This window comes from Poromitra crassiceps (genome assembly GCF_964638095.1).
Source record: "Poromitra crassiceps genome assembly, contig: HAP1_SCAFFOLD_280, whole genome shotgun sequence".
In the NCBI taxonomy this organism is placed as follows: Eukaryota; Metazoa; Chordata; class Actinopteri; order Beryciformes; family Melamphaidae; genus Poromitra; species Poromitra crassiceps.
Genome location: NW_028152120.1, coordinates 116,121 through 140,524, shown reverse-complemented (window position 1 = coordinate 140,524; position 24,404 = coordinate 116,121). Strand labels below are relative to the sequence as shown.

General features: G+C 41.6%; 1 protein-coding gene and 2 long non-coding RNA genes across 3 annotated transcripts in view; 1 reads left to right on the top strand and 2 right to left on the bottom strand.

Annotated features, from left to right (window-relative positions):
• Positions 1-24,404, top strand: part of LOC310770962 (uncharacterized protein) — a gene marked incomplete at its 5' end in the record, with an annotated part of 168,622 nt that overhangs the window by 106,910 nt on the left and 37,308 nt on the right. Inside the window, 3 exons of the mRNA XM_083663653.1 lie at positions 1,753-1,787; positions 2,037-2,137; positions 2,225-2,280. Coding sequence (XP_083519779.1) covers positions 1,753-1,787; positions 2,037-2,137; positions 2,225-2,280 — 192 coding nt within the window. The remainder of the gene's footprint in view (positions 1-1,752; positions 1,788-2,036; positions 2,138-2,224; positions 2,281-24,404) is intronic.
• Positions 6,723-11,006, bottom strand: LOC310770963. Its single transcript, XR_014552368.1, has 3 exons — positions 10,869-11,006; positions 10,590-10,714; positions 6,723-6,943 (listed from the first exon to the last, which is right to left on the bottom strand). It is a non-coding gene; the product is annotated as an uncharacterized lncRNA (long non-coding RNA).
• On the bottom strand, positions 12,507-15,537 carry LOC310770965. Its single transcript, XR_014552369.1, has 4 exons — positions 15,475-15,537; positions 14,945-15,007; positions 13,570-13,706; positions 12,507-12,596 (listed from the first exon to the last, which is right to left on the bottom strand). It is a non-coding gene; the product is annotated as an uncharacterized lncRNA (long non-coding RNA).

The following is a 24,404-nucleotide window of genomic DNA, read 5'->3' as shown; positions in this document are numbered from 1 at the left end:
CGGCTGCTCTTTTTGATAGTTTGAGTTTCATTTGCTTCAGTCGGACTTGGCAGTTATTTTAAATGCGAGGACGCATATTTGCTCCTAATCTGCCCTCATCCTGCTGCCTCGTATTCTCAGGAGAGCGCGTTTCTGCTCCACCTTATTTTCTTCCCCCCCGCCTCTCTCTCACTGCTTAAAGCTCAACGCTGTGTGTGTGTGTGTGTGTGTGTGTGTGTGTGTGTGTGTGTGTGTTGATCCGCATGTCTCTGCTCTGTCCCCATGCTCTGTTGGTCTCTCTCTCTCTCCATTAAATTACTGTAGCAAATTGACAAATGACAATCACGCAACTCAATCGCAGATAGCCAATATATTCGTCCCTTCGCCCAAACCTACTGTATAAATAACAGTGAACCAAGACATAGATGGATGGATAGATAGATAGATAGATAGATAGATAGATAGATAGATAGATAGATAGATAGTGTTTGCATGCTTGTGAACATTATTTTTTAGCACATGAATTATTGGAAACTCAGCGTAAATGAATGACATGAAAATATTTATAAAACAAATTGTATTTTAAATTTCCATGAGTTTTCTAGGTTTCTCATGGCCGTACAAACCCTGGAATTCGTTTGGTTGTACTTGTACTGTTCAGTAACTTGCAAAATAGTCTTAAAAACCAATATGAAAAAGAATCGTAATAAGATCGTGGATCGTGATCCTGCCTGAAAAAAATTGTGATATGATATTTTTGCCATATCGCCCACCCCTAGTGTGACTATACGAGATAGATATTAGAAGGTTTTCATAGAACACCAACGCTTCTACAGGCAGGAAAACTGACTGGAGGAGCCTTTAATCCTCAACCACATCAATGACTACTTTTCTCACTGATGGTGGTGGAGGGCGCTGTTGCCTCACAGCAAGAAGATGCTAGGTTCATTTCACCAGCCACCGTGTGTGTGTGTGTGTGTGTGTGTGTGTGTGTGTGTGTGTGTGTGTGTGTGTGTGTGTGTGTGTGACACGTTTATTTGTTTCTGCTGATTTATTTTATAGTGAAGAAAAGCCTCCACTCACTAACTCACTCTTCAGTCTCTGCTTGTTTATTGAAGCAGCAGCATGTTGTCATTCATATGAATGAGTGCTGGTTTGTCCTTGTTGTCTTTTTGAACCTGGCAGCCTGTTGGCTTCAGCTGCTTTCTACAGGTTTTCTACACAGGAATGTTTTATTTATATCTATCTAAAAGTGTATAGATGACTTACAACACATTTGCATATGTTAACATAACATGTATTAATCATCTACAAATGTGTATATATGTTTTGTAAATGGTTAGTTCATCATTACCTAAAGGCTTATAAATGACTTATGACTGAACGTTATTATAAAGTGTTACCAAGGATTTTTTCGAGATGTCTATGGAGAAAATGAATGGGGAACTTACTTCCGGGGCGCAAAACGTCACGAAAAGTCACGTGACTGTCGAGCTCTACAGGGTAGAGACCACAGTGACACTCCCCCTGTATAAATAAGGGTAAAAGGTAAAAAAAAAGAAACAAAATCCTGCTATTCTGCTTCTTTCAATATGACCTGAATGCAGCAGAAAACTAGCAGCCAGACTGAGAAGCTGAGGAATCTGTTTGATGTTTAATGTTTGATATGAGTGGGATTGTGGGAGTCCTTCATACGGAATGTTATTAAATGTCCATGGTTCCATCATCAAAGATAATCTGCTGATCTGACTTATTCTCTGTTTATTCCTCCAGTGTGCGGGAACATGGAGATCCGTCATCGAAGCCAGGTGTGAGGAAGTGTATTTAGTTTGATTCATGAAAACAAAGCAACACACATTCTACTATTGAGATGCAAAGTCCATCTACAGCACAGTATGTGAAATCCATGATTTCAGATCCTACTGTGAATCAGGATGATGGCTGATATCATGCGTGCCAAGCTGCTAAGAAATGGACTGTCAATAAATCAACAAACAGAACAGGTGTATTAGATGAGAAGCTGCTGCTGCTATATTGTGTCTTGTTCTCTCCATCAGATGCCTGTGAACTCACACTGGACCCAAACACAGCACACAGAAACCTCCTTGGCGGATCCTCTCTAACCCTGACCAATGTACTTGAATTGAACAGGGATATTGTGAGTATTTTTGCTAGCTTTATAGCACACTACTGCAAGTTTGTATCTAAAACAACCAACTAATATTTTTACCTGTCTGTTTTCTAGGCCCAAACTAACTTCATGCCAGAACTGTTAACCGAATCACCGAACACTTCATACAGGTAATTATAATAAAATCATTCCATTTTTGGAAGAAATTCTGTCAAGGCGTTCTTGAGATATCACGTTAACAAGCTTGAAAATGGCCTTCATGAGGTCACAGTGACCTTAACCTTTGTCCTTTGACCAGCAAAATCGAATTAGTTCATCCTTGAGTCCAAGTCGACGTTTGAGCCAAAGTGGAAGAAATTCCATCAAGCCGTTCCTGAGATATCGTGTTAACGAACTTGGGAATGGTGTTCGTGAGGTCACAGTGACCTTGAACTTTGGCGTTTGACCATCGGCGTCGTTAGCCCTGGGCTTCCGGTGCTACAGCCCCGGATGTTTTTTCCCTAGCCCCGAGCCTAGCCCGAGGTTATGAAATATCCCAATTCATTTTTGTTTGACTGCCTCCCTGCAACAGCCTCTCAGTCAAGTGATAGCAGCGAAACACCCCTCTTTCCCCCGTCGAGTTGGTTTTTCCCATGATGATGCATCATGGAAGAAACCAACTCAGTCAGAGCGCTAGCAACGACGAACCCCCCCTCTTTCCCCACGGAGTTGGTGAACTGCGTGAAAGTGAAAGTAGAAAGTGGCTGCTGGTCAGAGAGGTTTCTTAATGTTACAGAGTGGAATTTAAGTGATATTCTGTTGATCCAGTTGCTGGGGTTTTTGTTTCTAAGCTGCTGTGCGTCCAAGGAACCAGTGAGTGTTTAATATTTGTTGTTGTTTGTGTGGAATGATGTTTATATTGCGTTCTACATGCAGTGGATTCGTCCGCCATGTGGCTCCTTGAATTGCAGTGCCCGTTCGCTGTTCACTGGTAGTGTCTTGATTTAACAGTTATTGATGTTTCTTTATATTATGCGAGTGCCAATTGTTTTAGCTGTATGTAATTGACTGTGCTGGGAAAATGTGTTTATTGGGGAGAAGGATTATGTCATTTCTACGTGCTGGGAAATATTCTCAGCTGATGGCATGATGCCTTATTGTTTATTTATTATTTACACATTGATGTTTTATTTGTAGAACTAAATAACATAAGATAATTTCATAGTTGTAGCTACTGTGATGCTGTGCATGTTGGTGCATGTCATTTGTTTGAATAATTTCATAGTGATATGAGATCTCCACACAATGAGCTCGTGTGGAGAGGAGAAGGTGAGGAGAGGAGGTGGTGAGGAACATCGATAAATTCATGTAATGTGTGTGTTCTATTGTATTATTTGACATACTTAGTTTTGTGCAAAAATCCATTTCTACCTGTATGCATAGGCGATTGTACGTTGGTGCACTGGCTGCACGTGCAACCCCTAGTGGCCAGATGATTTTTTATTTTATCTTGACATAAAAGGGCCGGCTCACTCTACAGGCGAAGCAGCCTCCTGCCTGGGGCCGCGCTGCATACAGGGTTTGACATGGTTGTTTGTCCCACTCTAGGGGAGAGCAGAGCAATGAACTAACCATTCTACACTAAAACGGATATTAGTGTGAGGGGTATATATACCACTCTCATAACATGTGTGTATCACTTAGGGTGTGGAGTCATAGTCTATTTTTTTAAGTCCTGATGTTGGTTTAGTAGCAAAAGTAAACACAAGTTAATAGCAGCATTCACTATAGACTCTTCAGTGTGTGTCCGATTAGCAGGGATAAATTCACAAGTGTAAGCTGTTGGCACTGTGATCTTCTCTCTTACTTGTAGGTCTTGGAGTCTTTTACAGGGTACAATTGTCCTTTTTGACGACATTGTAGATAGTTTCAGCTTCACTTGTTCTGTGTTTGTATCTAGAACATCTGCCACTTCCTCAAGAATGAATGAAGAGTCACTTTGTGAATCTAGCAGAGCGTAGACAAGAACTTCCTTGCTTGAATCTCTTGACGTTGACACATAGAAAGGTATTATTGCTGAAATCTGGGTACTATTGCCATCTTGCACAACTCTATTGGATGTGGCTTCCTTGGTGACATCTCGTAGTTGTGTTGACTGTGGCTTTCCTTCCTTACTGTTACGTATTTCCTTAGATCGTTCTCTCTGTGGTTCTTGCTCTTGCTTTGAGCGATCTTCGTGTAGGCATGTGGGATAATGTTTTGAGCAGGTGTCACAGACCATCCGGTTACTGCAGCTGTTGGATTGATGGCCAGGACTCAAGCAGCCGAAGCACAGTCTCTCACTCTGAATGAATTTGACTCTTTCAGCGACTGTTCTTTCAAGGAATATATGACATTTGTGTAAGCTGTGTCCTATTTTCTTACAAAACCCGCATGTGACTATGTTCCTTTCACTGGTGTTAGTTGTGAAGATCTTGGCACCTAGAGTGTGGTTCTTGGTGACTACTATGTTTTGGTTCTTGACCTTTGCTCTATCATGTTCACTTTGCCGTACCGCATGAAAAGATGTTATAGGGTTGCACGCAATACTAGCTTCCATTGATAGGAATGTCACAAAATAACTGAAGCTTGGGAACTTTCTGTGTTGCAGTTGGTATTGTGTGGCCTGTCGATTCCAACCAGTAATTAACCAGTCGGGTAGTTTGGCAGCAAGCTTTTCGTTCTCGATTCCATCATTAACTCATTCAGGGCCAGTTTAGGACTGCCAATATTTAGCACAGGCCAAAGATTTTCATAATTGTTGGTCATCTTTCAAGACCCACAGTAAATTATCTATTAGCACCAGAGTGATTTGCAATACCTCAAAATGAAGATGTACGTCTCTGGGTTCACCAGGAAAAAAAAAGTGAGCTTTTAGCATGTTCTGTACTCTACTTATATCCATTTATATACACCCTGTTTTCACCCAAAATGTCTCTCTCAGATGACAAACAGGAGCAAATGCAATTTCTGTAAAATACACATTCTCAAGCAGAACTCGCTCTCAATTCTTTTATTTTGAACTGTATTGACATCAGACATGTAAATACTATTCGTTATGACACAAATGAAAAAAAAAATATATATATATATATATATATATACACATGAAGTGCTTTTTTTTACATTCAACCATACAGCAGTGTGAGTGAGTGTGCAGACAGACACACAGACAGACAGACAGAGAGACAGACAGACAGACACACCGACAGACAGACCGACAGACAGACAGACAGACAGACAGACAGACAGACAGACAGACAGACAGACACACACACACAGACACACACACACACACACACGATCCCCCTTCGTTGCGTGATTTCTAACCCCACATAGGATAAGCAATAACCACGCCCTGTGGCGCCGGGATTGGCCAGGAGCAACACTGGAGGGCACGCAGTCCAGCGATTTCATGAAGCTCTTGAGAACGGACAGCGGGCTTCCCAGCTAGAAATTTTTTGTTCTAAGAACGTTCTGAGAAGGTTACGCAAAATGTTCTTGTAATATTTTTCGCGGCAAGTTTTCTTTTAGTTCCCAGAATGTTCTATGATAACATTCTCTAAAAACATTCAAAAAATGTTTGTTGATAACCTTCTTAAAATGTTTGGTGACAACATTGCTAGCACATTATGCCATAATGTTCTTAAAAACGTTCTCCGCGGGTAGTTTTCTTTTAGTTCCCAGAATGTTCTATGATAACATTCTCTAAAAACATTCAAAAAATGTTTGTTGATAACCTTCTTAAAATGTTTGGTGACAACATTGCTAGCACATTATGCCATAATGTTCTTAAAAACGTTCTCCGCGGGTAGTTTTCTTTTAGTTCCCAGAATGTTCTAGGATAACATTCTCTACAAACATTCAAAAAATGTTTGTTGATAACCTTCTTAAAATGTTTGGTGACAACATTGCTAGAACATTATGCCATAATGTTCTTAAAAACGTTCTTAGCTGGTAGTTTTCTTTCAGTTCCCAGAATGTTTTAGGATAACATTCTCTACAAACATTCTAATAATGTTTGTTGATAACCTTCTTAAAATGTTTGGTGACAATATTGCTAGAACTTTATGCCCTAATGTTCTTAAAACATTTTGAACAATAACTTATTTTTGTTCCCAGAATGTTCTAGGTAGAATGAAATTCTCTAAAAACATCTTAAAGATGTTTGGTGATAACCTTCTTAAAATGTTAAGGTACAACATTGTTAGAATACTATGCCCAAATGTTCTTAAAAAGGTTTTGGACTGGAACGTTTTCAACATTCCGCTGCAAGAATAATTATGTTGAAAACATTATATAAATGTTTTCTGGTAAAATCCCTGACTGTGATCCTTGACACTGTGGTCACTAGGATGACTGACAATTTACCCTATTGTAATTGGACTATTAATACAATCATACATGAATATTCAAACATCTTTCAACAGAATAACATTTTTCATTCATTTATTCATTTTTACCATAACATCTCAAAAACGACATCATCACATTACTTGTATATTGACTTGTGTTTGATGTATATATGTTTGTAGTGTTAAAGTTGTGTGAACTGTCACAGATGTGTGGAGACTGTGGAACTAGCTAGAGAACATACAAAGCTGTTCACATTATAAAGGCTGGTCACATTAAGGGGGAAAAAAAGAATTTTTACTCATTGTCATTTGAAAAAAGTGGTCTGTGGTCTGGGTTCTCCTCATGCTGACCCTCAACTTCGGACTGTCCAGCATCGCTGGCTGACAACGCAGGCTGTGATCTGCTCCCATAGGCTGCTGTCCTTCTGCACCGGAGCGGAAGACCTGTCCGCCGACAAGGCTGAGGGGATGAGAAAAGAAAAAGACAAATTAATGCAAGACAAGCTTTTATAGTGAACGCATAGGTCAAGGAACTGTAAGAGAAGAGGTAGAAATTTAACAATGTGGCTTTGTTGCCTAAACCTAACCAACGGCACTACACATGTTTACTAGAGATGCACCGATTGCCATTTTCTTGGCCGATTCCGATTTCCGAATAGTCTGACTTGCCGATACCAATTTTGGCCGATTCCGATTTTCTTTCCAAGAACAATAATTGATGGGTTATTTTTTAATTTTTTTACTTTGCTTTAATAGAAAATTAAGATTCATGTCACATTTCTTATCATTTGCATGAGGGGCTCCAGATGGAAAGTAGCCTATGGCTAAATCTGTTACAAAGCATCTCTTCCCCTATGGGGTTTAATGTTTTTTTTGTATATGTCCCTGCCAAATAAACGAATAGAATAAAAATAAATAAACATCAAAATGTTATCCCTGGACAAGGAGTTTATAGCTTATAGGTCTGGAGCCCAGAGACCTTCGAAGCCATGCCCACTCTACAGTTGTGGATTTGGCTGTAGATGAGGAAATGAGTTTGAGTTGAGTTTACACACTGAGTCAGTTTCTTTTAATCCGCCATCCGGAAAAAAAATCATCACGCACAGTAAAGCTTGCACACTGGTCTGATGTGTTTTATTATTATGTTTGTCGTTCTATTCGCAATACGAAACAAATAGTCCTCCTCTCCTGTATCCACGTTACAACGTGACTGACTGACAGATAGCAGCAGCAGCTGATCTGCAGCAGGCAGCGGTGACGTGGACTGCAGCTGGTCAGGGAATGTAACACAGGGCTGGATAGTAGCCTACCTTCACTTCGCCAAGCCGGCTGTGTTGCACTGTGGCTGGGGAGAGAGAGGGGCCGGTGAGGTGAAGCGAGCCACTCAGACCGGAGTGGACTCCAGCCGAGCGGGACTCGGCAATGTACCCTGCTCCTCCGCGGCTTATTTTCAACTTGCATGTGTGACAAACTGTACAATTTCCACAATGAGGATGACATGCTGGCATGTTTCCTTTTGGCTGCTTGTGGTGCGGGCACGTCACGTGAATGCATGCATCGTGCAGCTGCAGGTATTTGACCAAACAAAAAAAGGGGAAAGCCGACCGGCGCAGAGAATCGGCTATGTGGACTGACCGGAGCCGGTCACCAGTCGGGCCCGATCACGTGAAAATCGGCCATTTCCGGTCACGTGCCGATCGATCGGTGCATCCCTAGTGTTTACTTTAGTTCTTAACGGCGGTGCTGGGTGTGCAGAGACAGTAGTCTGCTACTGAAACACACAGGCCACATCTTTTTTCTGGACGGACAGATTTGTCACCGCAAATTAGAGGCATTTTTTATTTTATTTTTAAATGGCATTGACATTCCAAAACAACAGAAAGCTATCCTTTCTGATGGATCGTGTGTCTGCAGTTAAGTCCTTCCAGAGTCATGTTCACAGCACACAGAACACAACACAGCTTATAGCCTAATATATTTAGATAATCTTTCAGTCATTTTCTATAGGATAACCACTGTGTGTACGCGTTTCTCCCCCAGTGGCAGCATGGTCTGGGGGAGAAACGTGAAACGAAAGTAGACCAAGATGCGTGTTGCATCTCAAGTATCCAAATATTCACTGTTGATTACCACCGAATATCCGGAGCCCAAATGTTTTTATTCGGGCCAGCCCTAGAATTAGATGACTATGAGCTGACAAATAAATTAGCATATACTTCCTGCTTAATATTTCCTCCTACTGGGCATCCGGGTAGTGTAGCAGTAGATTCCCTGCCTACCAAGACGAGGGTCGCAGGTAAGCCTGCACGATATGAGGAAAATCTGCGATGTGCGATAACATTGTTCAATATAGCGATGACGATACGACTTGCGATAAATAAACAGATATTAAAGTACCGTAAAATACCAATTAGAAGCCGACTTCCAAATTGCCGCGGGTCCCATATTTAAGCGGGGTCTGGATACATATTTTGTACATAAAAGCAGGTCCCAATTTGACGCGCGGTTAGTTTTTTCAATGTTTTCTTTTTACCTTTGCGACATCCTGTGGAATGCATCTCCCAAACACAACGAAGAAGAAAAATCGGATGAAGAAGACGAACAACGAGGAAACGAGGAACAACGAGGAAAAAAAAACACATGCACGAAACTTGCTGATCAAAATTCGTTTTCCATCAACATCTGATGATTCTGAAAATTGTGTAGGCATTTCCTGAAGATTTTTATACACTAAAACCGACATCTCTGGTGTAATAATTATTTTGAGAAATGTGCCTATGGTATGTTTCCCTGCCAGCGGGCATAGAAGTCAGCTTCTAATTGGTATTTCACGGCACTTTCACATGTGCGCTACTGAAGAGGGTAGGCTCCGTGAGTGATGAACTTTTTAAAAATTCGTTTTCCAGCAACACCTGACAGTTATGAAAATTGTGTAGGCATTTTCTGAAGATTTTGTAGGCCTACAAATCTGACATCTCTGATTGAGAAATGTGAGTATGATAGGCTATAATGTTTCCCCTGCCAGCGGAGGAGGCAGCGCATGCAACAAATAATCTGCTCACATGATGATCATGTTCTCTCACCTTCAGCGGAGAAAGTTTAGTGGTAAATACCGGTAGGTCACAGTTCAGCTCAAATTTTATTTGATTTCATGTACAGGCCAGAACTGGCATGCAATGCTCTGCTGCGCTGAGAGGGAGGCGCGGCTCTCCCCATAGACAAGCAATCGTGTGGGGGGCTGTAGCCAACTGAATAAAAGAAATGGTTTAAATAAACAATTTCATACTATTCACAATCTTTGCTGAGCAATATTTTTGTACAAAAATAATTAAAGCAGGTCCCAAACTGCCGCAGGTCCCATATTGACGCGGGGTCTGGCTACGTATTTTGTCAATTAACGCCCGGGCTAATAATTGGTATTTTACGGTATGCATATTAGCTATACAGTTCCTATGTCTTTCTGCTTTAATAATGGTAACATAGACCCCAAACATAGCCTATGCCCACTGAATAAAGAAATTCAATTCTAGCTGAAACTACACACTGGTGTGCTGGTGTTTGGGCTTTGGCAGAGGGGCGGAGTGCACTGTTGCAAGGGGACGGTGTGCGCTGGATTTACAACACAAGACAAAATGATCAGATGCTGAGTGTGAATGCATGACGCATGTAAATAAAACCACTTTTGTTATTCATTGCGTTTCAGGCAGTCTTTGCAATGTGTTTATTGCGCATGTTCATATTGCGATGACGCAATCGCGTCTATACAGACACGATTGGCTGTGTCTGCGGGCGGGAAGCCAGATTAAGGGCATGAGGTCGCTGTACGACCGCCTCCTCTAGTCGGTCAGGGCGCCTGTTCGGGGCGGAAGGGGACTGGTGGGAATAGTGTGATCCTCCCACGTGCTACATCCAGCCACTGAAGCTCCCCGCTATCAGGTGAAAAGCGGCTGGGAAATGTGCATGTGTCGGAGGAAGCATAGTGCCAGTCTACGGCTCTCCCCAGATCGACAGAGGGGGTGGAGCAGCAAGCGGGGCAGCAGAGGGAAATTGGCCAAGTACAATTGGGGGAAATGAGAAAAAAATATATATAAAAAGGGATAACTCACCTACTGATGTTGACGAGTCCGTTAGTGGCGTGTGCTTTGGGTTGAGGCTGAGTGAGGTCAGTCAGACTGAGGATGATCTGATGTTCAGTGAAGATGAGGTTGGAGCAAACACACAGAGGGCACATCTAGAAACACACACCCACACCAACAATTACTCCCAACAGCTTTTAGAAGCACCTGAAGAGTATGGCAACTGTATCACATTTGAAATATTCCATGATTAAGATAAGACATGGGGATCTGTGCAAAGAAAAACAGACATCCAGAGCAGGACTCTACCTTAGTCTCTTCCTATTTAAGCCCTGCTTGGGGGAAGTCTGCTGAGAGTGGGCAGGATGCTCTACACAGGGCAGCGCTGAGCAGCGGGTGGATGGCTGGTATCCCAGCAGAGGGTGGGTGGCTGGTACAGGCCCTTGACAGGTGACATGACCGCTCTGGGAATCACAAACGGGAAGATATTATATATACCGTAAATTCCGCACTATAAGACGCACCGGTCTATAAGCCGCGGGACCAAAATTGACTATTTTTTTCTTCTATAAGCCGCACCGGTCTATAAGCCGCGGGTGTTTTGATGTTTAATTACCATATGAAAGGGTTCGTGCACAGAGAGGAATGTCGGGAAAGCGATGGCTGTTTGGGGAAGCTCCCATTTATTAACATTTCAACAAAACAAAACAAAAGTCAGGTCACTAATCCCCAGACAAAATCACACAACAATAGGCTATATGTGCAGCAAACCTGTAACCAGAGAAGTCAAGTCACTAATCCTCGTCTTCCTCTTCTTCCTGCGTACTGAAACCACCAAAGTCCTCATCTTCAGTGTCGGAAACGAACAGGTTCAGGGTGGCTTCGTCAACCACTCTCCTCTCTCCTTCATTGTCACTCAAAACCAACGAACTCCTCTTCATCACTGTCGGCATCGAACAGCCTCTGAAGCCTCTGACGGCCCTCAGCGCCAGCTGTGGCGGCGTCATCCTCTTCATCCCGCAGCAGTCCAGCGTTTTGGAACCCGTTGGTGATTGTGGATGTTTTCACACTCCTATAATATTCCGTGCTGAGACAGTTCCTCCTGCTGCACCGTCCAACGCCTCACCATTGACTCATCGATGCCCAGGTTACGCGCGGCTGCTCTGTTTCCCTCTTTTAATGCGAGATTGACTGCTTTCAACTTGAAAGCTGCGTCGTGTGAATTTCTGCGTACCTTCCCCATGGTAAGTGAGAGTGTTGCTTCTACTGCTCGTTCTCATGCTGTCGAGAACGAGTAAAGCTTTTTTTTGGTGAAAGAATCCTCCAGGGCGCTTCTTGTTAACAGTCCGAGTGAGTGGCAGGTCGAACGTCAAAGGCACTTCATCCATATTTATGATCTGCTCCGGTTCGATGGAATATTCCTTGATCTTCCTTTGTGTGAATTCGCCGAAGTTTGTGATTTTCTCCTGGTAGTCGGGGGAGGGAGTTGATGGCCGAGTGGCCGTTTGCTTACCGTAATTACCATATGTAAGTGGTCACGCACAGAGGGGATTGTCGGGAAAGAGATGGCTGTTTGAGGAAGCTCCCATTTACCGTATTACCGTAACATTTCAACAAAACAACATAACACAACACCACCGTTGTTTATTTTTACAGTGCACACAGTGTCCGCGGTGTGGTGAAAAGAGGGCAAGAGAGGAAATTAAAACAGAAGTGGATTTATAGTTAGAAAGAGTGCTAAAAAAGAGAGATTTTATTTGTATTTTTTTTTTTTTTCTGAAAAAATCCATAGATAAGACGCACCGTTATATAAGCCGCAGGGGCCAAAAAACGGGAAAAAAGCCGCGGCTTATAGTCCGGAATTTACGGTACTGTATTCCAACCACATGCAAGCACCAGGTCCCTCAGCTTTTTTTAAATAAAATACAGTTGTACTGTCATACCTCTGGGCAGCTGTATCTGTTGTCGATGGCGATGGAGTGATGAGGGGGTAGTGACGATGCAGCGTGCACAGGGCAGCCTCTGAACACACTTAACCTGGACAACAAAGTCAGATTGCAGTCAGAAAACTTCATTTTCTATCTGTACTCATAAGTGGCTTTTAATTGGATATACTGTATACTGATATACCAAGATATATGGACAATTGTGCTGTAATTTCAAAGTTACAACTGCTATCATGTTTTTTTTTTTTTTTTGGGGGGGGGGTGGGGGGGGACTCAATGAAGCCAGACGATCAATTTTCCTATTACTTTTCTCAAGCTGTGGGAGGCCACCACAGCCAAAGAAGGTTGAAAACAAGTTTAGCAGGTATTTTGAGATTTTGAGTGATTTAGTAACTTTCATCTCCATAGTACATCATGGTGAATAATTATTTTCATAAAACACAAGGGAAAGTATTTGTTATGGTTTTGGAGGAATGCCACTCTAGAAAATATGAAACCCATTTCCCCGCACGTTTTACTTTTAGACATAACAGATTCAAATATTCATAACTTTTGATCTGAGAGAGCTATGTCAGTGATTCAAAAAGTTATATATAAGGGGAAGTTTCTAATTTATGGAAATTAAACAATTAAAATGTCAAATTGTCAAAAAATGAGCTCCACCTCGCAGTGCCTCACTGGAGCATGTCCTGGGCTGGCCTTAATGCTTGCCATCATCAAATGACTAACTTGTAATCACAAACAGGAACACGTCGCCAAGAATGATATATACTATAACAGCACAGGCGAGGCTGGTTTTGAACCCTCGATCTCTCTCACTAGTTACAAGCCCAGCAACGTTAACCATCAGAACAAAGTGACAATCCTGTTGGCCAAGGACCAATGTGCTTGCTTTATACCTCCAGACCGAGGATCGCTACAATGCTGTATATGCCAAGCTGAAGCACAGGCAAGCACCAGGCCCCTGCTGTTTTCCTTAAACAATGTTTTTATTCTAAAATATATATATATGAAAAGCAAGGATAATTATCAATTAGAATAAAATAAAGTTATCCTGGTCATACCTGGCACCATTTCTGCCATTGCGGACGAGAAGTCTCAGATGGAGTTGATGTGTCGAGCACTAGTTTTTCCGAGGAGATAATGTGGGGGTAGCATGCCGCAGCCCACACAGAGCAGCCTCTGGACACACTGCCTTAAGCTGGACAACCAAGTCAGATAAGATTGCAGTCAGAAAACTTCATTTTCTATCTGTAGTACTCATGAGTGTACTTTTTTTTGTCAGCATCTTCTGGAGAATCTCTTTTTCTGGATTTTTCTCACATTTTCTCCCCAAATGTACCTGGCCAATTCCCTGTTATAACGGTCATTGCGCCAGCCAGAGGGGTTTTACCAGCAGGACGTAGCGCATGGGAGGATCATGCCATTCCCCCCAGTGCCCATTCCCCGAAACAGGTGGCCCGGCCAACCAGATGAGGCGCTAGTGCAGCGACCAGGACTCATACCCTACCGGCTTCCCACCCGCAGACACGGGCAATCTTTAGGAATGTCTGACCAAGCCAGAGGTACCTCTGGCAGGAGTTGAACCTGGGACTCCGCGGTGGTAGGCAAGTGCTTTTACCTCTACACCAGTGGTTCCCACCCACCGGGCCCCGGTCCATAAAGCATTTGCTGCCAGGCCACGGGGAAGCTAATATGATTCTGCAGGGAGAAAGAGAGTGAGATAGCTCTCTCTACACACACACACTTGCATTAAGAGAGGGTCCACGAAATTGAGAGTTTACAGTCTATTATTTCACTTGTAATATTATCACTATTCCAGTGTGTCAGAATTTTACATACACTAAGAAGCTGACTGTCCCCTAGCCCCATAACGTGACGCTGCTACTGTACTCCGATAATATTCTCGTACAGCGGTCATCGTCACACAGCGTTCAAATCCTCAATAGGTGGAAAACGCTGTTAAAAAAGCTCTCCTACTCGTATCCGACCTCCGATTGCAGATCCGAAGATATGATAGTCCGCCTAGTGAAGCCAGTAATTTAGCCGGCACTGTTAAAATGATACTGCTTGCGTGAAACAACCGTTTAGAAGCAGTCTTTGTACTGTCCCCATGTCCTCACTGCCTACTGCCCAGGTGGGTTAATCAAAAAGGAGTTTCTGTGTGGAGTTTGCAGTTATCACTCTGCTCCCCTGGGGATGAATCCCCTGCAATATATATATATATATATATATATATATATATATATATATATATATATATATATATAGAGAGAGAGAGAGAGAGAGAGAGAGAGAGAGAGAGAGAGAGAGAGAGAGAGAGAAAATAATCTCTGTTCTGTGATAAACCATGACAAAATAGACAGGTTAACATGCCATTTACTATTTTAGGGTGTGTGAGAAAGAACCCAGTGACAACAGTAACCTTATTTCTCTTACCTTCTGTCGTAGCCTTTCATGATCACCCCTTCAAGACAGACAAAATCCTCCTGACATCACTGCCTAAATTGTGAACAGGAGAGAGTTGTAACTTAGCATTGAGTTAGCAGCTAACGTTATACAGTAGTTGCAACCCATTGGTAGTTGATTGTCTCTGGCAGCTAGCTAAGCAGACTGACTCCCGCACTAACGTCAGCTAGCATTGTTTTGTATACTGTTCACCCTTTGAGTAAATGCAATTCACAAATAAGTCTAAAACGATTTAACTACTTACCGTAACATTAACGTTACATCAGTCTCACGGACTAACCTAGCGTTAAATAACGCTGGTAACGTTGTGTAAAGCAGTCTCTAGAGAATAAGCGCTAATGCAAGCTAATCTGCTTTAGCGTTAGCTAACGTATGCTAGCTGATAGAAAAACACACATAATGTTGCGTTTCGGGGTACACCAAAATACTTCGGTACCGTCTGCTTATACAAGACATACAGTTTCAAATACATTATAAGCAACTAGTTTTGTCAATATTACCGTATCCCGGGCGGCAGGCTACCCTCCGGTGAAACGCCCGCTCGAATTTCAAACGAAACTTGTTGTGCTGTGCTGGCCTGGTCACTTCCGGGTAGTACCTTCTTCTTCTTCTTCTTCTAGTGTATTATGGCGGTTGGCAAACAACTTATGGTGCATTACCGCCACCTTCTGAAATGGAGTGTGGATCAGAATGGTTTCCTAAAACACTACACTATCCTGACTATATTCTTTTACTTAGCCCAGTTTCTTCTAGAAATGAAAATATATCCCTATATCCCACATTCCCTGAATTCAACTGCAATATTGCTTTTAAATCCAGCTTGATACTATTGCTCTCCAATCTGTTGTTGAGGATCTGTCTTTCCTGTTGATAGTATGGACCCGGGTAGTACCTTCTTCTTCTTCTTCTGTTTAATGGCGGTTGGCAAACAGCATTTTGTGCAATACCGCCACCTTCTGAGTTTTAGCAGTTAGTAGGCTACATGGAGCTGATACTTGAATTTGATCACTGAGAGTCTGAGACACATGATTGTGTTTGTGCAGGGCAGGCTAATTTGGATCTTACTGATCTTATTTGAAGAGCTGAAATTTCAGACAAATAGAGATCAGTGCTGAGAGAGAGAAAAAGTACATTTTAAGATCCTAAATGTCAATGTCACCTTGCTACCTTCTCACACGGATAGACAGACAGGCAGACAGACGGACGGACAGACAGACATGTTATTTTAATGTGAGCCAGTTCCAAACATTCTGAGAATTAGTGTTTGGGAAGTATAATTAGTTACTTATTATTGATTATTCATTTAAAAAGTAATACAATGACTTTACTTATTACTTGGTTGTCAACAATCAGCCAAACGTCATACATTTTACACAAATGTTTTAGAAAAAATGTTCTGTAATCCGAGGGGCTTCAATAACATCCTGGAAACATTTGATAAATGTTCCTTTTAGTCGGGGGCCTTAGGGCATTATAAGGGCCGTTTGGTTCAGATTCTTCCAAAAGCACCAAATTTGGCACAGATGTTGTCCATACCATACTTAATAAAATTTTGCTAGGCGCCCCACGGGGCCGCCATATTTGCAAAATCCAATATGGCCACCACCCCAAAAAACGAAAAGGGTTAGAATCATAAATTATACCACTTCTTAGGGGTTTTCTGGGTTGTAGAATCAGCTTCTGATGTTATTTTAATGAATTGAGGTCAAGTTTACCCCTCAAAGTTAGCATAGATGTCACTTTGGGGTCAAATCCAGTGTTTCTGGTGCGTCATCGCAAATTCTACCTCCAAAATAGTATTTCTCATTATAAGCTGTACTGTACATGTATATGTCACATTAGTTTGACATCTCATTATTTGACGTTTACTCCTCAAGGTCACTAGCATAGGTCGTTTTGGGGTTAAATCCAACTTCTTTATACTTATTCATTATTATTATTTTCGGAAATAATGTTTTGCCCTATAACGTTAGATTTTCAAACGTGTCTATTAGAGACAGGGGAGGGGACAAAACGTGACAAACAGTAACAGCATGTATCTTTGGTAAACAGTCATGGAACTGACAATGCAGGGCACTGAGTTCCTCAACCCAGGCCAGATTAGCGTCCTCCGTGCAGATCAGCCGCTGTATGCTATCATCAAACTGCTCCAATGGCAATATCCCCACACTTTGGGAGAAGACAAGCTGGTTGCAATGATGGGCGCGCTGCACATTGAAGACAAGATGCATCTAATGATTGGGAAGCTGCTGCTCGACTCTGGGTCACCGTCCTGTCCAAGGCTGAGGTCCTGACATCCGGTCGCGCACAGTCTGCGCTCAATGAGCATCACATCAAACGCACAAGATATGCTTGGGGTCTGAATACAGCCAGGGGTTGTAGCTATTGCGCAACACACAGGTGAAAACCGTCTATACTGCACCCATGACTGCACCTTACGCCTGCTCTGGACTAAGCGTAATATTTACGCCCGGTCTTAGTGAGAAGAAGGCTTTTGCCCTGTTGGTGCAACCGGCGTAGCTGTTAGGTCGTAAAGTTACGGCCAACTTAGCTTAAGACCAGTCGTAAGACCAGTTGGTGAAACCGGCCCCAGATGTGTAACCATTACAAGGCAGACACCAGGATCCTCCTGCATCTGGCACATGCGGCAGAGCAGGGTCATACAACAGCCTATGTTCGCACAGTAGACAGCGATGTCATCGTTTTGACAGTCGTAAAAGGTATCGTGACATACCGGTCCATACCATCTACTCTGATCTTGGTCCGTCAAAGTCCTTGGCACTACCCCTCTTCCACAGCTTAACAGGGTGTGACAAGACTTCACAGTTTCTTGGATGTGGCAAGAAGACAGCTTGGGCAGCCTGGACTAGCACACCGGGCCTCACCGACACATTAGTGGCTCTCACTCATAACCCTGACCTCTTCAGTCTCGAGTCTGTCCATATGCAGACCATCAAACGCTTTGTCATACTGATGTACAGCAAGGGGTGTGGTGCAGCTGGTGTCAATGAGGCCAGACATCACCTCTTCACCACTGGAAGCAGGTCGTTAGAAAGCCTCCCACCTACCCAAGCCGCACTGTTCCAGCACATCAAGCGAGCGCTCTTACAGGCGAGTTTCTACTGGAGTCAGGCCACCCGAGTCCAGCAGGAAATTCCTGACTTCAGTGAGTGGGGCTGGCACAAAGATGGCACCGGTACATGGCAACCACTATGGACCACTCTCAGTGATGCATCAGCAGCATGTGCCCTTCTCGTGCACTGCGGCTGCCTCAAGGCATGCACGGGAAGGTGCAAATGCAACCGTACCAGTGTCAGATGCACAGTCCTCTGCAAATGTGAAGGCGGGTGCCTTAACAACAGCGACAATCACCAGTAACTACAGCCTCCATCTGCCCTACGGCTCTGCTCTGCACCTCTCCTGACCCTGCCTGCCCTGCTCCACCCTCAGCATGGTAAAGATCTGCCCTGCACCTCTCCTGACCCTGCTCCACCTTCAGCATGGCCCTGCCCTGCACCTCTCCTGACCCTGCCTGCCCTGCTCCACCTTCAGCATGGCCCTGCCCTGCACCTCTCCTGACCCTGCCTGCCCTGCTCCACCCTCAGGATGGTAAAGCCGCTTTCTGTAGCCTAACTCTCACATTGTTATTTATTTATTTTATACACCTAATTTCCGACAACCCCTGGATCTGTTGACTCTGCTGACCTACATTTCTTTCTGCCCTCAGCTTCTTGGATTACTGTGCCTGCTTGCCTGCCTGCTTGTCAGCCATCCTGTCTGCTTGTCAGACTGCTTGCTAGACCGCCTACCTGCCTGTTGTTCATTAAGAACATGTTGGAATGTTTAGTTTTGTGCCCCACGGGGCTTTTCATTGTTACACCTGCCTCTAGCATTCTGCTTCTCGGTCCTTAAAATATTAACAATCCTTGTATTTTGATGAATAAATGCACACTGCAGATATCATTTTGTTTCAATATAAGTTGTTCCTGAATCTAATCCTCACTGATTTCTTTAGTGACCTTAAGGGGTAAACATCCAATGATGAGATGTCAAACTAATGTGACATATACATGTAGGCTACAGCTTATAATGAGAAATACTTTTTTGGAGGTAGAATCTGCGTTGACGCACCAGAAACACTGGATTTTACCCCAAAATGACCTTTATGCTAACTCTGAGGGTTAGACTTGACCTCAAATAATTTAAATAACATCAGAATCAGATTCTACGACCCAGAAAACCCCTAAAAAGTGGTATAATTTATGATTGTAACCCTTTTCGTTTTTTGGGGTGGTGGCCATATTAGATTTTGCCAATATGGCGGCCCCGTGGGGCACCTATCTTGGTGCCCGGCAAAATTTGATTAAGTATATGGACAACATCTGTGCCAAATTTGGTGCTTTTGGAAGAATCTGAACCAAAATATCCCCAAGGCCCCCCACTATTTGAGAATGTCCTTCCTTTGTTATCAGCTAACATTGTGGGAACATTCTATAAAAACACCTACATCCTGGAAACATTTTAAAAATGTTGCTTTGAGAATGTCCTTCCTTTGTTATCAGCTAACATTGTGGAAACATTTTAGAAAAAATGTTCTGTAATCCGAGGCTTCAATAACATCCTGGAAACATTTGATAAATGTTCCTTTGAGAATGTCCTTCCTTTGTTATCAGCTAACATAGTGGAAACATTTTAGAAAAAATGTTCTGTAATCCGAGGCTTCAATAACATCCTGGAAACATTTGATAAATGTTCCTTTGAGAATGTCCTTCCTTTGTTATCAGCTAACATTATAGGAACATCCTATAAAAACACTTAACATCCTGGAAACATTTTAAAAATGTTCCTTTGAGAATGTCCTTCCTTTGTTATCAGCTAATGTTGTGGGAGCATTATAAAAAAAACACATAACATCCTGAAAACATTTTGAAAATGTTCCTTTGAGAATGTCCTTCCTTTGTTATCAGCTAGTATTGTGGGAACATTCTATAAAAACACATAACATCATGAGAAGATTTTTAAAATGTTCATTTGAGAATGTCCTTGCTTTGTTATCATCTAACATTGTGGAAACATTTTAGAAAAAAAATTCTGTAATCCGAGGCTTCAATAACATCCTGGAAACATTTGATAAATGTTCCTTTGAGAATGTCCTTCCTTTGTTATCAGCTAACATTATAGGAACATCCTATAAAAACACTTACATCCTGGAAACATTTTAAAAATGTTCCTTTGAGAATGTCCTTCCTTTGTTATCAGCTAATGTTGTGGGAGCATTCTAAAAAAAAACACATAACATCCTGAAAACATTTTGAAAATGTTGCTTTGAGAATGTCCTTCCTTTGTTATCAGCTAACATTGTGGGAACATTCTATAAAAACACGTAACATCCTGAAAACATTTTGAAAATGTTCCTTTGAGAATGTCCTTCCTTTGTTATCAGCTAACATTGTGGGAACATTCTATAAAAACACGTAACATCCTGAAAACATTTTGAAAATGTTCCTTTGAGAATGTCCTTCCTTTGTTATCAGCTAACATTGTGGGAACATTCTATAAAACACATAGCATCCTGAAAACATTTTGAAAATGTTCCTTTGAGAATGTCCTTCCTTTGTTATCAGCCAACGTTGTGGGAACATTCTATAAAAACACACAACATCCTGAAAACATTTTAAAAATGTTCCTTTGAGAATGTCCTTCCTTTGTTATCAGCTAACATTGTGGGAACATTCTATAAAAAAACATAACATCCAGGAAACATTTTGAAAATGTTATTTTGAGAATGTCCTTCCTTTGTTATCAGCCAACGCTGTGGGAACATTCTATAAAAAACATAACATCCTGGAAACATTTTAAAAATGTTCCTTTGAGAATGTCCTTCCTTTGTTATCAGCTAACATTGTGGGAACATTATATTAAAACACACAACATCCTGAAAACATTTTAAAAATGTTCCTTTGAGAATGTCCTTCCTTTGTTATCAGCTAACATTGTGAGAACATTCTATAACAACACTTAACATCCAGGAAACATTTTAAAATGTTCCTTTGAGAATGTCCTTCCTTTGTTATCAGCTAACATTGTGGGAACATTATATTAAAACACACAACATCCTGAAAACATTTTAAAAATGTTCCTTTGAGAATGTCCTTCCTTTGTTATCAGCTAACATTGTGAGAACATTCTATAACAACACTTAACATCCAGGAAACATTTTAAAATGTTCCTTTGAGAATGTCCTTCCTTTGTTATCAGCTAACATTGTGGGAACATTCTATAACAACACTTAACATCCAGGAAACATTTTAAAAATGTTCCTTTGAGAATGTCCTTCCTTTGTTATCAGCGAACATTGTGGGAACATTATATTAAAACACACAACATCCTGAAAACATTTTAAAAACGTTCCTTTGAGAATGTCCTTCCTTTGTTATCAGCTAACATTGTGGGAACATTCTATAAAAAAAAATAACATCCAGGAAACATTTTGAAAATGTTATTTTGAGAATGTCCTTCCTTTGTTATCAGCCAACGCTGTGGGAACATTCTATAAAAAACACAACATCCTGGCAACATTTTGAAAATGTTGCTTTGAGAATGTCCTTCCTTTGTTATCAGCTAACATTGTGAGAACATTCTATAAAACACTTAACATCCTGGAAACATTTTAAAAATGTTCCTTTGAGAATGTCCTTCCTTTGTTATCAGCTAACATTGTGGGAACATTATATTAAAACACACAACATCCTGAAAACATTTTAAAAATGTTCCTTTGAGAATGTCCTTCCTTTGTTATCAGCTAACATTGTGGGAACATTCTATAACAACACTTAACATCCAGGAAACATTTAAAAATGTTCCTTTGAGAATGTCCTTCCTTTGTTATCAGCGAACATTGTGGGAACATTATATTAAAACACACAACATCCTGAAAACATTTTAAAAATGTTCCTTTGAGAATGTCCTTCCTTTGTTATCAGCTAACATTGTGGGAACATTCTATAACAACACTTAACATCCAGGAAACATTTAAAAATGTTCCTTTGAGAATGTCCTTCCTTTGTTATCAGCTAACATTGTGGGAACATTATATTAAAACACACAACATCCTGAAAATATTTGAAAAATGTTCCTTTGAGAATGTCCTTCCTTTGTTATCAGCTTACATTGTGGGAACATTCTATAACAACACATAACATCCTCAAAACATTTTAAAAATGTTCCTTTGAGAATGTCCTTCCTTTGTTATTAGCTAACATTGTGGAAACATTATATGACAACACATAACATCCTGAAAACATTTTGAAAATGTTGCTTTGACAATGTTCTTCCTTTGTTATCATCTAATGTTGTGGAAACGTTCTATGAACAACGTTCTGTCATCTGAGGCATCAAAATATCGGCATAACATTTCCAGAATGTTCTGTTGAAAATGTTCATCCTTTGTTATCATCTAACATTTTAGGAACATTTTGTAAAAAAATGTTCTCTAATCTGAGGCCTGAATAACATCCTGAAAACACTTTAAGAATGTTGTGTTGAGAATGTTCTATCTTTGTTATCATTAAACATTGTGGGAATGTTTTATAGAAGAACAATCTATAATCTGTTACCTCAACAACATCCCCAAAACACCCTTGGAATGTTGCACCAAAAACGTTCTTCCTTTGTTAGCATGTAACATTATAGGAACATTAGTTTAAATTAATAACATCCTTAAAATGTTATCTGAACATTAGATTAAAAACATTAGATTAAAAAATATAAATATAAAACATAAAAACATAAAAACATTTATAGAACTGGTAGGGAATGTTAGCCAATGTTGTGGGAACATTCCCTGCTAGCTGGGTTCTGCCTGCCTAGCTGTTCGTGTGCTGCTCGTCCATGTCTCCCTGTCATATCCTCCCTGCTATCGTTCCCGTTTTCCCCTCGGCTATTCAACACGTCCTCACCGCCCTCTGATCACTGCTGATCGATCATTTCCTCATTCCTCCGATGATCAAACGCATCTGTGGATTACTTTCTCCGGTTTTCTCCAGCTGGCACACAGGAAAGCGACCAGCTCCTGCAGCGCGCGAGGGGCGTTTCAATGGCGTTTCTCCTGTCTGCACAAGGCAAGCTCCTTATCCGTTTGCTTTTCCTCCTGCTCAATTTCAAAACAACAGCTGCGGTATGTGTTTGTTCACGTATTGTCTTAGATAATAGGGACCTGATACCATGTGACAGGCTGGGGAAGTGTTTTAACTACGCCCTGCAGTAATAAAAACAAAAACACGTCAAACACGTCATTGGCCCTCTGGGCTATTCCTGATAACACGTCAAAGACGTCATTGGCCCTGAATGAGTTAAGAACATTTAGACTTTCATTGTGAGCCATGGCAGATTCGCAACTGCGTAAAAAGTCCACAAACTTTCTTTGCTCAGCACTCTCCTTTGAGGCTAATTTTGGCCAGGCATGAAGTTTGTCTCGGAAGGCCTTAGCGATTACAAAAGGCTCGCCATATCGTTCATTGAGCAGGTCCCATGCTGCGTAGTATGAATCTTCTGAATCAGTCAGAAAATATCCTTCTAAGGCCTCTTTAGCTGCTCCTCCAACATATTTCTGAAGGAAGAAGATTTTTACTGTAGTTGGAATATTTTCCAATGCTTAAACTTGAGTGGATCCCCACTAAAGAATGGGTCGCCTATTTGCTGATATAGCCTCAGCCAAAACTTTCACAAGCTCGCCTGTGTCATCTTGAATCATATTTCTTGGAGCCACATCTCTTAGTGGTTGTGTGTGCTGATACACAGTGTTCACCTGTTTACCGTACTTGCTTGCACAACTGTAGGCACTTCATATTTCTGTGGTTTAAGTCCTTGGTTCAAGATTCAAGATTTTTTATTGTCACTCCATGGTACAAGTATCACGTGTGAAATTCTTGTGCTGTGGACTCCGTTTACAACATAGTACAAATATAACAGGGCATATGAGTGCAAAAACAACAAGAGACACAACAACAATAAGGCAGTATAGTGATAAGACAAGTCAGAGACAGTGGCATATTCACTGCACATAGGTGCACATGTCGTGTGCATACTTTAGACGTGCTTAAACATTTTAAATTCGACGTATTTGACATACAGGTGCAAATAGCATGTACCTTATTAAACATACAATTAAACATTAGACATACGTAATGGTAGCAGCTACAGTACGGTACATTACGGCTACTACACTATTTGTGTATGTTAAGGAGTCTCGTGGCCTGCGGGAAGAAACTGTTCCTCAAGCGATTTGTGCGTGCTTTTGGAACCCTGTGTCTCCTCCCTGAGGGTAACAGGGAGAACAGGCTGTTGTGGGGATGGTTTGTGTCTTTGATGATCTTCAGGGACCTCCTGAGGCACCGCTGTTTATACAGTTCATGCAGTTCTGGCAACTCAC